General features: G+C 53.1%; 1 protein-coding gene across 1 annotated transcript in view; it reads right to left on the bottom strand.

Moving 5' to 3' along the window:
- Positions 1 to 2,389: 2,389 nt before the first annotated feature.
- The window catches only part of LOC130332044 (epidermal growth factor receptor kinase substrate 8-like), a 37,521-nt gene continuing 22,525 nt past the window's right edge, over positions 2,390 to 17,385 (bottom strand). Inside the window, exon 6 of the mRNA XM_056553733.1 lies at positions 2,390 to 2,907. Coding sequence (XP_056409708.1) covers positions 2,794 to 2,907 — 114 coding nt within the window. The 3' untranslated portion in view covers positions 2,390 to 2,793. The remainder of the gene's footprint in view (positions 2,908 to 17,385) is intronic.

Below are 17,385 nucleotides of genomic sequence, written 5' to 3' on the forward strand. Positions count from 1 at the left end.
TACCCACAAGGACCCCTCTATACCTGCACCTTTACACCCACACGGACCCCTCTATACCTGCACCTTTACACCCACACGGACCCCTCTATACCTGCACCTTTATACCCACAAGGACCCCTCTATACCTGCACCTTTACACCCACACGGACCCCTCTATACCCGCACCTTTACACCCACACAGACCCCTCTATACCCGCACCTTTATACCTGCACCTTTATACCCACAAGGACCCCTCTATACCTGCACCTTTACACCCACACGGACCCCTCTATACCTGCACCTTTATACCCACTTAGATCCCTCTATACCCGCACCTTTACACCCACACGGACCCCTCTATACCCGCACCTTTACACCCACACAGACCCCTCTATACCCGCACCTTTATACCCACACAGACCCCTCTATACCTGCACCTTTATACCCACAAGGACCCCTCTATACCTGCACCTTTACACCCACACGGACCCCTCTATACCTGCACCTTTATACCCACTTAGATCCCTCTATACCCGCACCTTTACACCCACACGGACCCCTCTATACCCGCACCTTTACACCCACACAGACCCCTCTATACCCGCACCTTTATACCCACAAGGACCCCTCTATACCTGCACCTTTATACCCACTTAGACCCCTCTATACCTGCACCTTTACACCCACACGGACCCCTCTATACCTGCACCTTTACACCCACACGGACCCCTCTATACCTGCACCTTTATACCCACTTAGATCCCTCTATACCCGCACCTTTACACCCACACGGACCCCTCTATACCCGCACCTTTATACCCACTTAGACCCCTCTATACCTGCACCTTTATACCCACAAGGACCCCTCTATACCTGCACCTTTATACCCACGCGGACCCCTCTATACCTGCACCTTTACACCCACACGGACCCCTCTATAACTGCACCTTTATACCCACATAGACCCCTCTATACCCCCACCTTTACACCCACACAGACCCCTCTATACCTGCACCTTTATACCCACATAGACCCCTCTATACCCGCACCTTTATACCCACACAGACCCCTCTATACCCCCACCTTTATACCCACACAGACCCCTCTATACCTGCACCTTTATACCCACATAGACCCCTCTATACCCGCACCTTTATACCCACACAGACCCCTCTATACCCCCACCTTTATACCCACACAGACCCCTCTATACCCCCACCTTTACACCCACACAGACCTCTCTATACCCCCCACCTTTATACCCACATAGACCCCTCTATACCGGCACCTTTACGCCCACACAGACCCCTCTATACCTGCACCTTTATACCCACATAGACCCCTCTATACCTGCACCTTTACACCCACACAGACCCCTCTATACCCCCCACCTTTATACCCACACAGACCCCTCTATACCTGCACCTTTATACCCACACAGACCCCTCTATACCTGCACCTTTACACCCACATAGACCCCTCTATACCTGCACCTTTACACCCACACAGACCCCTCTATAACTGCACCTTTAGACCCACATAGACCCCTCTATACCTGCACCTTTATACCCACACAGACCCCTCTATACCTGCACCTTTACACCCACACAGACCCCTCTATAACTGCACCTTTAGACCCACATAGACCCCTCTATACCTGCACCTTTACACCCACACAGACCCCTCTATACCTGCACCTTTACACCCACACGGACCCCTCTATACCTGCACCTTTACACCCACACGGACCCCTCTATACCCCCACCTTTACACCCACACAGACCCCTCTATACCTGCACCTTTATACCCACATAGACTCCTCTATACCCCCACCTTTATACCCACATAGACCCCTCTATACCCGCACCTTTATACCCACACAGACCCCTCTATACCCCCACCTTTATACCCACACAGACCCCTCTATACCCCCACCTTTATACCCACACAGACCCCTCTATACCTGCACCTTTATACCCACACAGACCCCTCTATACCCGCACCTTTATACCCACACAGACCCCTCTATACCCCCACCTTTATACCCACACAGACCCCTCTATACCCCCACCTTTATACCCACACAGACCCCTCTATACCTGCACCTTTATACCCACACAGACCCCTCTATAACTGCACCTTTAGACCCACATAGACCCCTCTATACCTGCACCTTTATACCCACACGGACCCCTCTATACCTGCACCTTTACACCCACACGGACCCCTCTATACCTGCACCTTTATACCCACACAGACCCCTGTATACCTGCACCTTTATATCCCCACAGACCCCTCTATACCCACATAGACCCCTCTATACCCGCACCTTTGTACCCACATTCGCACTCCTCCTCGTCATCACACCTCACCTGATGACTTTCACATAAGAGACATAGAAATGGGGTTGGTAAAAACACTTTACTCATCAAAAACCTCAGAAAAATAATCTCTCTTTTCATCATTTCCTCAATACTGATCTACATTTTATTATAGAAGACAAATATACAAGAAATACAATTGTGGCTCCGGCCCGATCCTGCGCCGACCCATGGACAATGGCAGAATGGCAGACAGAGCGGCCATCTTCCTCATCATGTCCTTCACTATTGGGATCATCTGCCTGTGTACGTCACCCCCCTGACCTGCGGCCCATCCCTACCACCAGTGCCAAGTGATGCAGGAGATGGAACGCGTCACGTCCCCTAAGTTAACCCATTATTGGCCACAGAATCAAACGCACAAGGAACACGTGACCATGAGACGAGTCCGGGATTGAACTGTGCGACAACATTGGCGAAAAATACAGAACGTCAGTGGTTGATCCCTTCATCAAAAGACTCCACCCCCGAGTCACTGGCCGTGGCGTTAATTTTCTCCTGCCGCTTCCTCATGATTTCCTGCAGCTCAGAACTCTCATTCATTTTCTAGAAAAGAGAAGGAGATGATGAGAGTATTACTCCGGATGAGCAACAATCTTATACTAAAGGTGGGACATTCAAGACAGGCCACCATGACTCATACTGGGAGCAGTGAAGACCACGCGGCCCAGTACTGGAGACCCCGCCGATCAGTACTGGGAGCGGTGGAGAACACGCGGCCCAGTACGGGAGTCCACGCGGACCAGAACGGGAGTCCACGCGGACTGGAAACCATGCGGATCAGTACTGGAGACCACACAGATCAGTACTGGGTTACCTCCTCTCCATACTGTATCTCCGGTCCTGATCACCTCCTCTCCGTACTGTGCCTGTCCCCAGTCCTGATTACTTCCTCTCTGTACTGTGACTGTCTCCAGTCCTGATCACCTCCTCTCTATACTGTGACTGTCCCCAGTCCTGATCACCTCCTCTCCATACTGTGACTGTCCCCGGTCCTGATCACCTCCTCTCCGTACTGTGACTGTCCCCGGTCCTGATCACCTCCTCTCTGTACTGTGACTGTCCCCAGTCCTGATTACCTCCTCTCCGTACTGTGACTGTCCCCAGTCCTGATCACCTCCTCTCCGTACTGTGACTGTCCCCAGTCCTGATCACCTCCTCTTCATACTGTGACTGTCCCCAGTTCTGATCACCTCCTCTCCGTACTGTGACTGTCCCCGGTCCTGATCATCTCCTATCCGTACTGTGACTGTCCCCGGTCCTGATCACCTCCTCTCCATACTGTGACTGTCCCCGGTCCTGTTCACCTCCTCTCCATACTGTGACTGTCTCCGGTGCTGATCACCTCCTCTCTGTACTGTGACTGTCCCCAGTCCTGATCACCTCCTCTCCATACTGTGACTGTCCCCGGTCCTGATCACCTCCTCTCCATACTGTGACTGTCCCCAGTCCTGATCACCTCCTCTCCATACTGTGACTGTCCCCGGTCCTGATCACCTCCTCTCTGTACTGTGACTGTCCCCAGTCCTGATCACCTCCTCTCTGTACTAAGACTGTCTCCAGTCCTGATCACCTCCTCTCTGTACTGTGACTGTCTCCGGTCCTGATCACCTCCTCTCTATACTGTGACTGTCTCCGGTCCTGATCACCTCCTCTCCGTACTGTGACTGTCCCCAGTCCTGATTACCTCCTCTCTGTACTGTGACTGTCCCCGGTCCTGATTACCTCCTCTCCATACTGTGACTGTCTCCAGTCCTGATCACCTCCTCTCCATACTGTGACTGTCTCCGGTCCTGATCACCTCCTCTCCATATTGTGACCGTCTCCGGTCCTGATCACCTCCTCTCCGTACTGTGACTGTCTCCGGTCCTGATCACCTCCTCTCCATACCGTGACTGTCTCCGGTCCTGATCACCTCCTCTCTGTACTGTGACTGTCTCCAGTCCTGATCACCTCCTCTCCATACTGTGACTGTCTCCAGTCCTGATCACCTCCCCTCCATACTGTGACTGTCTCCAGTCCTGATCACCTCCTCTCTGTACTGTGACTGTCTCCAGTCCTGATCACCTCCTCTCCATACTGTGACTGTCTCCAGTCCTGATCACCTCCCCTCCATACTGTGACTGTCTCCAGTCCTGATCACCTCCTCTCTGTACCGTGACTGTCCCCAGTCCTGATCACCTCCTCTCCATACCGTGACTGTCTCCAGTCCGGATCACCTCCTCTCCGTACTGTGACTGTCCCCGGTCCTGATTACTTCCTCTCTGTACTGTGACTGTCCCCAGTCCTGATCACCTCCTCTCCGTACTGTGACTGTCCCCGGTCCTGATTACTTCCTCTCTGTACTGTGACTGTCTCCAGTCCTGATCACCTCCTCTCCATACTGTGACTGTCCCCAGTCCTGATCACCTCCTCTCCATACTGTGACTGTCTCCGGTCCTGATCACCTCCTCTCCATACTGTGACTGTCCCCAGTACTGATCACCTCCTCTCCATACTGTGACTGTCCCCGATCCTGATTACTTCCTCTCTGTACTGTGACTGTCTCCAGTCCTGATCACCTCCTCTCCATACTGTGACTGTCCCCGGTCCTGATCACCTCCTCTCTATACTGTGACTGTCCCCAGTACTGATCACCTCCTCTCCATACTGTGACTGTCCCCAGTACTGATCACCTCCTCTCCATACTGTGACTGTCCCCGATCCTGATTACTTCCTCTCTGTACTGTGACTGTCTCCAGTCCTGATCACCTCCTCTCCATACTGTGACTGTCCCCGGTCCTGATTACTTCCTCTCTGTACTGTGACTGTCCCCAGTCCTGATCACCTCCTCTTCATACTGTGACTGTCCCCGGTCCTGATCACCTCCTCTCCATACTGTGACTGTCCCCGGTCCTGATCACCTCCTCTCCATACTGTGACTGTCTCCGGTCCTGATCACCTCCTCTCTGTACTGTGACTGTCTCCAGTCCTGATCACCTCCTCTCCATACTGTGACTGTCCCCGATCCGGATTACTTCCTCTCTGTACTGTGACTGTCTCCAGTCCTGATCACCTCCTCTCCATACTGTGACTGTCCCCGGTCCTGATCACCTCCTCTCTATACTGTGACTGTCCCCAGTACTGATCACCTCCTCTCCATACTGTGACTGTCCCCAGTACTGATCACCTCCTCTCCATACTGTGACTGTCCCCGATCCTGATTACTTCCTCTCTGTACTGTGACTGTCTCCAGTCCTGATCACCTCCTCTCCATACTGTGACTGTCCCCAGTACTGATCACCTCCTCTCCATACTGTGACTGTCCCCAGTCCTGATCACCTCCTCTTCATACTGTGACTGTCCCCGGTCCTGATCACCTCCTATCCATACTGTGACTGTCTCCAGTCCTGATCACCTCCTCTCCATACTGTGACTGTCCCCGGTCCTGATCACCTCCTCTCCATACTGTGACTGTCTCCAGTCCTGATCACCTCCTCTCCATACTGTGACTGTCCCCAGTCCTGATCACCTCCTCTTCATACTGTGACTGTCCCCGGTCCTGATCACCTCCTCTTCATACTGTGACTGTCCCCAGTACTGATCACCTCCTCTCCATACTGTGACTGTCCCCAGTCCTGATCACCTCCTCTTCATACTGTGACTGTCCCCGGTCCTGATCACCTCCTCTCCATAAAGTGACTGTCTCCGGTGCTGATCACCTCCTCTCCATACTGTGACTGTCTCCAGTCCTGATCACCTCCTCTCCATACTGTGACTGTCCCCGGTCCTGATCACCTCCTCTCCATACTGTGACTGTCTCCAGTCCTGATCACCTCCTCTCCATACTGTGACTGTCCCCAGTCCTGATCACCTCCTCTCCATACTGTGACTGTCCCCGATCCTGATTACTTCCTCTCTGTACTGTGACTGTCTCCAGTCCTGATCACCTCCTCTCCATACTGTGACTGTCCCCGGTCCTGATCACCTCCTCTCTATACTGTGACTGTCCCCAGTACTGATCACCTCCTCTCCATACTGTGACTGTCCCCAGTACTGATCACCTCCTCTCCATACTGTGACTGTCCCCGATCCTGATTACTTCCTCTCTGTACTGTGACTGTCTCCAGTCCTGATCACCTCCTCTCCATACTGTGACTGTCCCCAGTACTGATCACCTCCTCTCCATACTGTGACTGTCTCCGGTCCTGATCACCTCCTCTCCATACTGTGACTGTCCCCGTTCCTGATTACTTCCTCTCTGTACTGTGACTGTCCCCGTTCCTGATTACTTCCTCTCTGTACTGTGACTGTCTCCGGTCCTGATTACTTCCTCTCTGTACTGTGACTGTCCCCGGTCCTGATTACTTCCTCTCTGTACTGTGACTGTCCCCAGTCCTGATCACCTCCTCTCTGTACTGTGACTGTCTCCGGTCCTGATCACCTCCTCTCCATACTGTGACTGTCCCCAGTACTGATCACCTCCTCTCCATACTGTGACTGTCCCCGGTACTGATCACCTCCTCTCCATACTGTGACTGTCCCCGGTCCTGATTACTTCCTCTCTGTACTGTGACTGTCCCCAGTCCTGATCACCTCCTCTCCATACTGTGACTGTCCCCGGTCCTGATTACTTCCTCTCTGTACTGTGACTGTCCCCAGTCCTGATCACCTCCTCTCTGTACTGTGACTGTCCCTGGTCCTGATTACTTCCTCTCCGTATTTCGACTGTCCCCGGTCCTGATTACTTCCTCTCTGTACTGTGACTGTCCCCAGTCCTGATCACCTCCTCTTCATACTGTGACTGTCCCCGGTCCTGATCACCTCCTCTCCATACTGTGACAGTCACAGTATGGAGAGGAGGTGATCAGGACCGGGGACAGTCACAGTATGGAGAGGAGGTGATCAGGACTGGAGACAGTCACAGTATGGATAGGAGGTGATCAGGACCGGGGACAGTCACAGTATGAAGAGGAGGTGATCAGGACTGGGGACAGTCACAGTATGGAGAGGAGGTGATCAGGACTGGGGACAGTCACAGTATGGAGAGGAGGTGATCAGGACCGGGGACAGTCACAGTATGGAGAGGAGGTGATCAGGACTGGAGACAGTCTCCAGTCCTGATCACCTCCTCTCCATACTGTGACTGTCCCCAGTCCTGATCACCTCCTCTCCATACTGTGACTGTCTCCGGTCCTGATCACCTCCTCTCCATACTGTGACTGTCCCCAGTACTGATCACCTCCTCTCCATACTGTGACTGTCTCCGGTCCTGATCACCTCCTCTCCATACTGTGACTGTCCCCAGTACTGATTACTTCCTCTCTACTGTGACTGTCTCCGGTCCTGATCACCTCCTCTCCATACTGTGACTGTTCCCGGTCCTGATTACTTCCTCTCTGTACTGTGACTGTCTCCGGTCCTGATCACCTCCTCTCCATACTGTGACTGTCCCCAGTCCTGATCACCTCCTCTCCATACTGTGACTGTCCCCGGTCCTGATCACCTCCTCTCTATACTGTGACTGTCCCCGGTCCTGATCACCTCCTCTCTGTACTGTGACTGTCCCCGGTCCTGATCACCTCCTCTCTGTACTGTGACTGTCCCCGGTCCTGATTACTTCCTCTCTGTACTGTGACTGTCCCCAGTCCTGATCACCTCCTCTCCATACTGTGACTGTCTCCGGTCCTGATCACCTCCTCTCCATACTGTGACTGTCCCCAGTACTGATCACCTCCTCTCCATACTGTGACTGTCCCCAGTCCTGATCACCTCCTCTCCATACTGTGACTGTCCCCGATCCTGATTACTTCCTCTCTGTACTGTGACTGTCTCCAGTCCTGATCACCTCCTCTCCATACTGTGACTGTCCCCGGTCCTGATCACCTCCTCTCTATACTGTGACTGTCCCCAGTACTGATCACCTCCTCTCCATACTGTGACTGTCCCCAGTACTGATCACCTCCTCTCCATACTGTGACTGTCCCCGATCCTGATTACTTCCTCTCTGTACTGTGACTGTCTCCAGTCCTGATCACCTCCTCTCCATACTGTGACTGTCCCCGGTCCTGATTACTTCCTCTCTGTACTGTGACTGTCTCCAGTCCTGATCACCTCCTCTCCATACTGTGACTGTCTCCAGTCCTGATCACCTCCTCTCCATACTGTGACTGTCCCCGGTCCTGATTACTTCCTCTCTGTACTGTGACTGTCTCCGGTCCTGATCACCTCCTCTCTGTACTGTGACTGTCTCCGGTCCTGATCACCTCCTCTCTATACTGTGACTGTCCCCAGTACTGATCACCTCCTCTCCATACTGTGACTGTCTCCAGTCCTGATCACCTCCTCTCCATACTGTGACTGTCCCCGATCCTGATTACTTCCTCTCTGTACTGTGACTGTCTCCAGTCCTGATCACCTCCTCTCCATACTGTGACTATCCCCGGTCCTGATTACTTCCTCTCTGTACTGTGACTGTCCCCGGTCCTGATCACCTCCTCTCTGTACTGTGACTGTCCCCGGTCCTGATCACCTCCTCTCTGTACTGTGACTGTCCCCGGTCCTGATTACTTCCTCTCTGTACTGTGACTGTCTCCAGTCCTGATCACCTCCTCTCCGTACTGTGACTGTCCCCGGTCCTGATTACTTCCTCTCTGTACTGTGACTGTCTCCAGTCCTGATCACCTCCTCTCTGTACTGTGACTGTCCCCGGTCCTGATTACTTCCTCTCTGTGCTGTGACTGTCCCCAGTCCTGATCACCTTCTCTCTATACTGTGACTGTCTCCGGTCCTGATCACCTCCTCTCCATACTGTGACTGTCCCCGATCCTGATTACTTCCTCTCTGTACTGTGACTGTCTCCAGTCCTGATCACCTCCTCTCTGTACTGTGACTGTCCCTGGTCCTGATTACTTCCTCTCTGTACTGTGACTGTCTCCAGTCCTGATCACCTCCTCTCTGTACTGTGACTGTCTCCGGTCCTGATTACTTCCTCTCTGTACTGTGACTGTCCCCGGTCCTGATCACCTTCTCTTTATACTGTGCCTGTCCCCGGTCCTGATTACTTCCTCTCTGTACTGTGACTGTCCCCCGTCCTGATTACTTCCTCTCTGTACTGTGACTGTCTCCGGTCCTGATCACCTCCTCTCCATACTGTGACTGTCCCCAGTACTGATCACATCCTCTCCATACTGTGACTGTCCCCAGTCCTGATCACCTCCTCTCTGTACTGTGACTGTCTCCAGTCCTGATTACTTCCTCTCTGTACTGTGACTGTCCCCGGTCCTGATTACTTCCTCTCTGTACTGTGACTGTCCCTGGTCCTGATTACTTCCTCTCTGTACTGTGACTGTCCCCGGTCCTGATTACTTCCTCTCTGTACTGTGACTGTCTCCGGTCCTGATCACCTCCTCTCCATACTGTGACTGTCCCCAGTACTGATCACCTCCTCTCCATACTGTGACTGTCTCCAGTCCTGATCACCTCCTCTCCATACTGTGACTGTCCCCAGTCCTGATCACCTTCTCTCTGTACTGTGACTGTCTCCAGTCCTGATCACCTCCTCTCCATACTGTGACTGTCCCCGGTCCTGATTACTTCCTCTCTGTACTGTGACTGTCCCCAGTACTGATCACCTCCTCTCCATACTGTGACTGTCCCCAGTCCTGATCACCTCCTCTCCATACTGTGACTGTCCCCGGTCCTGATTACTTCCTCTCTGTACTGTGACTGTCTCCAGTCCTGATCACCTCCTCTCCATACTGTGACTGTCCCCGGTCCTGATTACTTCCTCTCTGTGCTGTGACTGTCCCCAGTCCTGATCACCTTCTCTCTTTACTGTGACTGTCCCCAGTCCTGATCACCTCCTCTTCATACTGTGACTGTCCCCGATCCTGATCACCTCCTCTCTGTACTGTTACTGTCCCCAGTACTGATCACCTCCTCTCCATACTGTGACTGTCTCCAGTCCTGATCACCTCCTCTCCATACTGTGACTGTCTCCAGTCCTGATCACCTCCTCTCCATACTGTGACTGTCCCCAGTCCTGATCACCTCCTCTCCATACTGTGACTGTCTCCGGTCCTGATCACCTCCTCTCCATACTGTGACTGTCCCCAGTCCTGATTACTTCCTCTCTGTACTGTGACTGTCTCCAGTCCTGATCACCTCCTCTCCATACTGTGACTGTCCCCGGTCCTGATTACTTCCTCTCCATACTGTGACTGTCTCCAGTCCTGATCACCTTCTCTCTATACTGTGACTGTCCCCAGTCATGATCACCTCCTCTTCATACTGTGACTGTCCCCGATCCTGATCACCTCCTCTCCATACTGTGACTGTCCCCAGTACTGATTACTTCCTCTCTGTACTGTGACTGTCTCCGGTCCTGATCACCTCCTCTCCATACTGTGACTGTCCCCGGTCCTGATTACTTCCTCTCTGTACTGTGACTGTCTCCGGTCCTGATCACCTCCTCTCCATACTGTGACTGTCCCCAGTCCTGATTACTTCCTCTCTGTACTGTGACTGTCTCCAGTCCTGATCACCTCCTCTCCATACTGTGACTGTCCCCGGTCCTGATTACTTACTCTCCATACTGTGACTGTCTCCAGTCCTGATCACCTTCTCTCTATACTGTGACTGTCCCCAGTCCTGATCACCTCCTCTTCATACTGTGACTGTCCCCGATCCTGATCACCTCCTCTCTGTACTGTTACTGTCCCCAGTACTGATCACCTCCTCTCCATACTGTGACTGTCTCCAGTCCTGATCACCTCCTCTCTGTACTGTGACTGTCCCCAGTCCTGATCACCTCCTCTCCATACTGTGACTGTCTCCAGTCCTGATCACCTCCTCTCCATACTGTGACTGTCCCCAGTCCTGATCACCTCCTCTCCATACTGTGACTGTCTCCGGTCCTGATCACCTCCTCTCCATACTGTGACTGTCCCCAGTACTGATTACTTCCTCTCTGTACTGTGACTGTCTCCGGTCCTGATCACCTCCTCTCCATACTGTGACTGTCCCCGGTCCTGATTACTTCCTCTCTGTACTGTGACTGTCTCCAGTCCTGATCACCTCCTCTCCATACTGTGACTGTCCCCGGTCCTGATTACTTCCTCTCTGTACTGTGACTGTCCCCAGTCCTGATCACCTTCTCTCTATACTGTGACTGTCCCCAGTCCTGATCACCTCCTCTTCATACTGTGACTGTCCCCGGTCCTGATCACCTCCTCTCTGTACTGTGACTGTCCCCAGTCCTGATCACCTCCTCTCCATACTGTGAGTGTCCCCAGTCCTGATCACCTCCTCTCCATACTGTGACTGTCCCCGGTACTGATCACCTCCTTTCCATACTGTGACTGTCTCCAGTCCTGATCACCTCCTCTCCATACTGTGACTGTCCCCAGTCCTTATCGCCTCCTCTCCATACTGTGACTGTCTCCGGTCCTGATCAACTCTTCTCCATACTGTGACTGTCCCCAGTACTGATTACTTCCTCTCTGTACTGTGACTGTCTCCGGTCCTGATCACCTCCTCTCCATACTGTGACTGTTCCCGGTCCTGATTACTTCCTCTCTGTACTGTGACTGTCTCCGGTCCTAATCACCTCCTCTCCATACTGTGACTGTCTCCGGTCCTGATCACCTCCTCTCCATACTGTGACTGTCCCCGGTCCTGATCACCTCCTCTCCATACTGTGACTGTCCCCGATCCTGATCACCTCCTCTCCATACTGTGACTGTCCCCAGTACTGATCACCTCCTCTCTGTACTGTGACTGTCTCCAGTCCTGATCACCTCCCCTCCATACTGTGACTGTCTCCAGTCCTGATCACCTTCTCTCCATACTGTGACTGTCCCCAGTCCTGATCACCTTCTCTCCATACTGTGACTGTCCCCAGTCCTGATCACCTCCTCTCCATACTGTGACTGTCCCCAGTACTGATCACCTCCTCTCCATACTGTGACTGTCCCCGGTCCTGATTACTTCCTCTCTGTACTGTGACTGTCCCCAGTCCTGATCACCTCCTCTCTGTACTGTGACTGTCCCCGATCCTGATCACCTCCTCTCTATACTGTGACTGTCTCCGGTCCTGATCACCTCCTCTCCATACTGTGACTGTCTCCGGTCCTGATCACCTCCTCTCCATACTGTGACTGTCCCCGGTCCTGATCACCTCCTCTCCATACTGTGACTGTCCCCGATCCTGATCACCTCCTCTCCATACTGTGACTGTCCCCAGTACTGATCACCTCCTCTCTGTACTGTGACTGTCTCCAGTCCTGATCACCTCCCCTCCATACTGTGACTGTCTCCAGTCCTGATCACCTTCTCTCCATACTGTGACTGTCCCCAGTCCTGATCACCTTCTCTCCATACTGTGACTGTCCCCAGTCCTGATCACCTCCTCTCCATACTGTGACTGTCCCCAGTCCTGATCACCTCCTCTCCATACTGTGACTGTCCCCGATCCTGATCACCTCCTCTCCATACTGTGACTGTCCCCGGTCCTGATTACTTCCTCTCTGTACTGTGACTGTCCCCAGTCCTGATCACCTCCTCTCTGTACTGTGACTGTCTCCGGTCCTGATCACCTCCTCTCCATACTGTGACTGTCCCCAGTACTGATCACCTCCTCTCCATACTGTGACTGTCCCCGGTACTGATCACCTCCTCTCCATACTGTGACTGTCCCCGGTCCTGATTACTTCCTCTCTGTACTGTGACTGTCCCCAGTCCTGATCACCTCCTCTCTATACTGTGACTGTCCCCAGTCCTGATCACCTCCTCTCTATACTGTGACTGTCCCCAGTACTGATCACCTCCTCTCCATACTGTGACTGTCCCCAGTACTGATCACCTCCTCTCCATACTGTGACTGTCTCCGGTCCTGATCACCTCCTCTCCATACTGTGACTGTCCCCGGTCCTGATTCCTTCCTCTCCATACTGTGACTGTCTCCAGTCCTGATCACCTCCTCTCTATACTGTGACTGTCCCCAGTCCTGATCACCTCCTCTTCATACTGTGACTGTCCCCGGTCCTGATCACCTCCTCTCCATACTGTGACTGTCCCCGGTCCTGATTACTTCCTCTCTGTACTGTGACTGTCTCTAGTCCTGATCACCTCCTCTCTATACTGTGACTGTCCCCGATCCTGATCACCTCCTCTCCATACTGTGACTGTCCCCGGTACTGATCACCTCCTCTCCATATTGTGACTGTCCCCAGTACTGATCACCTCCTCTCTGTACTGTGACTGTCTCCAGTCCTGATCACCTCCTCTCCATACTGTGACTGTCTCCAGTCCTGATCACCTCCTCTCCATACTGTGACTGTCCCCGGTCCTGATTACTTCCTCTCTGTACTGTGACTGTCTCCAGTCCTGATCACCTCCTCTCCATACTGTGACTGTCCCCGGTCCTGATTACTTCCTCTCTGTACTGTGACTGTCCCCAGTCCTGATCACCTCCTCTCCGTACTGTGACTGTCCCCGGTCCTGATTACTTCCTCTCTGTACTGTGACTGTCTCCGGTCCTGATCACCTCCTCTCCATACTGTGACTGTCTCCGGTCCTGATCACCTCCTCTCCATACTGTGTCCCCAGTCCTGATCACCTCCTCTCCATACTGTGACTGTCCCCGGTCCTGATCACATCCTCTCCATACTGTGACTGTCCCCGGTCCTGATTACTTCCTCTCTGTACTGTGACTGTCCCCAGTCCTGATCACCTCCTCTCTGTACTGTGACTGTCCCCAGTCCTGATCACCTCCTCTCTGTACTGTGACTGTCCCCAGTACTGATCACCTCCTCTCCATACTGTGACTGTCTCCGATCCTGATTCCTTCCTCTCCATACTGTGACTGTCTCCAGTCCTGATCACCTCCTCTCCATACTGTGACTGTCTCCGATCCTGATTCCTTCCTCTCCATACTGTGACTGTCTCCAGTCCTGATCACCTCCTCTCTGTACTGTGACTGTCCCCGGTACTGATCACCTCCTCTCCATATTGTGACTGTCCCCAGTACTGATCAGCTCCTCTCTGTACTGTGACTGTCTCCAGTCCTGATCACCTCCTCTCCATACTGTGACTGTCCCCAGTACTGATCACCTGCTCTCCATACTGTGACCGTCCCCGGTCCTGATCACCTCCTCTCCATACTGTGACTGTCCCCAGTACTGATCACCTCCTCTCCATACTGTGACTGTCCCCAGTCCTGATCACCTCCTCTCTGTACTGTGACTGTCTCCAGTCCTGATCACCTCCTCTCCATACTGTGACTGTCTCTGGTCCTGATCACCTCCTCTCCATACTGTGACTGTCCCCGGTCCTGATTACTTCCTCTCTGTACTGTGACTGTCTCCGGTCCTGATCACCTCCTCTCTATACTGTGACTGTCCCCAGTACTGATCACCTCCTCTCCATACTGTGACTGTCTCCAGTCCTGATCACCTCCTCTCCATACTGTGACTGTCCCCGATCCTGATTACTTCCTCTCTGTACTGTGACTGTCTCCAGTCCTGTTTACTTCCTCTCTGTACTGTGACTGTCTCCAGTCCTGATCACCTCCTCTCTGTACTGTGACTGTCCCCAGTACTGATCACCTCCTCTCCATACTGTGACTGTCCCCAGTACTGATCACCTCCTCTCCATACTGTGACTGTCCCCGGTCCTGATTACTTCCTCTCTGTACTGTGACTGTCTCCGGTCCTGATCACCTCCTCTCTGTACTGTGACTGTCTCCAGTCCTGATCACCTCCTCTCCATACTGTGACTGTCTCCGATCCTGATTCCTTCCTCTCCATACTGTGACTGTCTCCAGTCCTGATCACCTCCTCTCTATACTGTGACTGTCCCCAGTCCTGATCACCTCCTCTTCATACTGTGACTGTCCCCGGTCCTGATCACCTCCTCTCCATACTGTGACTGTCCCCAGTACTGATCACCTCCTCTCCATACTGTGACTGTCCCCAGTCCTGATCACCTCCTCTCTGTACTGTGACTGTCTCCAGTCCTGATCACCTCCTCTCCATACTGTGACTGTCCCCGGTCCTGATTACTTCCTCTCTGTACTGTGACTGTCTCCAGTCCTGATCACCTCCTCTCTATACTGTGACTGTCCCCAGTCCTGATCACCTCCTCTTCATACTGTGACTGTCCCCGATCCTGATTACCTCCTCTCCATATTGTGACTGTCCCCAGTACTGATCACCTCCTCTCCATACTGTGACTGTCCCCAGTCCTGATCACCTCCTCTCCGTACTGTGACTGTCCCCGGTCCTGATTACTTCCTCTCTGTACTGTGACTGTCTCCAGTCCTGATCACATCCTCTCCATACTGTGACTGTCCCCAGTCCTGATCACCTCCTCTCCATACTGTGACTGTCTCCGGTCCTGATCACCTCCTCTCCATACTGTGACTGTCCCCAGTCCTGATCACCTCCTCTCCATACTGTGACTGTCCCCAGTCCTGATCACCTCCTCTCCATACTGTGACTGTCTCCAGTCCTGATCACCTCCTCTCCATACTGTGACTGTTCCCGATCCTGATTACTTCCTCTCTGTACTGTGACTGTCTCCAGTCCTGATCACCTCCTCTCCATACTGTGACTGTCCCCGGTCCTGATCACCTCCTCTCTATACTGTGACTGTCCCCAGTACTGATCACCTCCTCTCCATACTGTGACTGTCCCCAGTACTGATCACCTCCTCTCCATACTGTGACTGTCCCCGATCCTGATTACTTCCTCTCTGTACTGTGACTGTCTCCAGTCCTGATCACCTCCTCTCCATACTGTGACTGTCCCCGGTCCTGATTACTTCCTCTCTGTACTGTGACTGTCTCCAGTCCTGATCACCTCCTCTCCATACTGTGACTGTCTCCAGTCCTGATCACCTCCTCTCCATACTGTGACTGTCCCCGGTCCTGATTACTTCCTCTCTGTACTGTGACTGTCTCCGGTCCTGATCACCTCCTCTCTGTACTGTGACTGTCTCCGGTCCTGATCACCTCCTCTCTATACTGTGACTGTCCCCAGTACTGATCACCTCCTCTCCATACTGTGACTGTCTCCAGTCCTGATCACCTCCTCTCCATACTGTGACTGTCCCCGATCCTGATTACTTCCTCTCTGTACTGTGACTGTCTCCAGTCCTGATCACCTCCTCTCCATACTGTGACTATCCCCGGTCCTGATTACTTCCTCTCTGTACTGTGACTGTCCCCGGTCCTGATCACCTCCTCTCTGTACTGTGACTGTCCCCGGTCCTGATTACTTCCTCTCTGTACTGTGACTGTCTCCGGTCCTGATCACCTCCTCTCCATACTGTGACTGTCCCCAGTCCTGATCACCTCCTCTCCATACTGTGACTGTCCCCAGTCCTGATCACCTCCTCTCCATACTGTGACTGTCCCCAGTCCTGATCACCTCCTCTCTATACTGTGACTGTCCCAAGTACTGATCACCTCCTCTCCATACTGTGACTGTCCCCAGTCCTGATCACCTCCTCTCTGTACTGTGACTGTCTCCAGTCCTGATCACCTCCTCTCCATACTGTGACTGTCCCCGGTCCTGATTACTTCCTCTCTGTACTGTGACTGTCCCCAGTCCTGATCACCTCCTCTCTATACTGCGACTGTCCCCAGTACTGATCACCTCCTCTCCATACTGTGACTGTCCCCAGTCCTGATCACCTCCTCTCTGTACTGTGACTGTCTCCAGTCCTGATCACCTCCTCTCCATACTGTGACTGTCCCCGGTCCTGATTACTTCCTCTCTGTACTGTGACTGTCTCCAGTCCTGATCACCTCCTCTCTATACTGTGACTGTCCCCAGTCCTGATCACCTCCTCTCCATACTGTGACTGTCCCCAGTCCTGATCACCTCCTCTCTGTACTGTGACTGTCCCCAGTCCTGATCACCTCCTCTTCATACTGTGACTGTCCCCGATCCTGATCACCTCCTCTCCATACTGTGACTGTCCACGGTACTGATCACCTCCTCTCCATATTGTGACTGTCCCCAGTACTGATCACCTCCT

Source organism: Hyla sarda, unplaced genomic scaffold (genome assembly GCF_029499605.1).
Source record: "Hyla sarda isolate aHylSar1 unplaced genomic scaffold, aHylSar1.hap1 scaffold_367, whole genome shotgun sequence".
In the NCBI taxonomy this organism is placed as follows: domain Eukaryota; kingdom Metazoa; phylum Chordata; class Amphibia; order Anura; family Hylidae; genus Hyla; species Hyla sarda.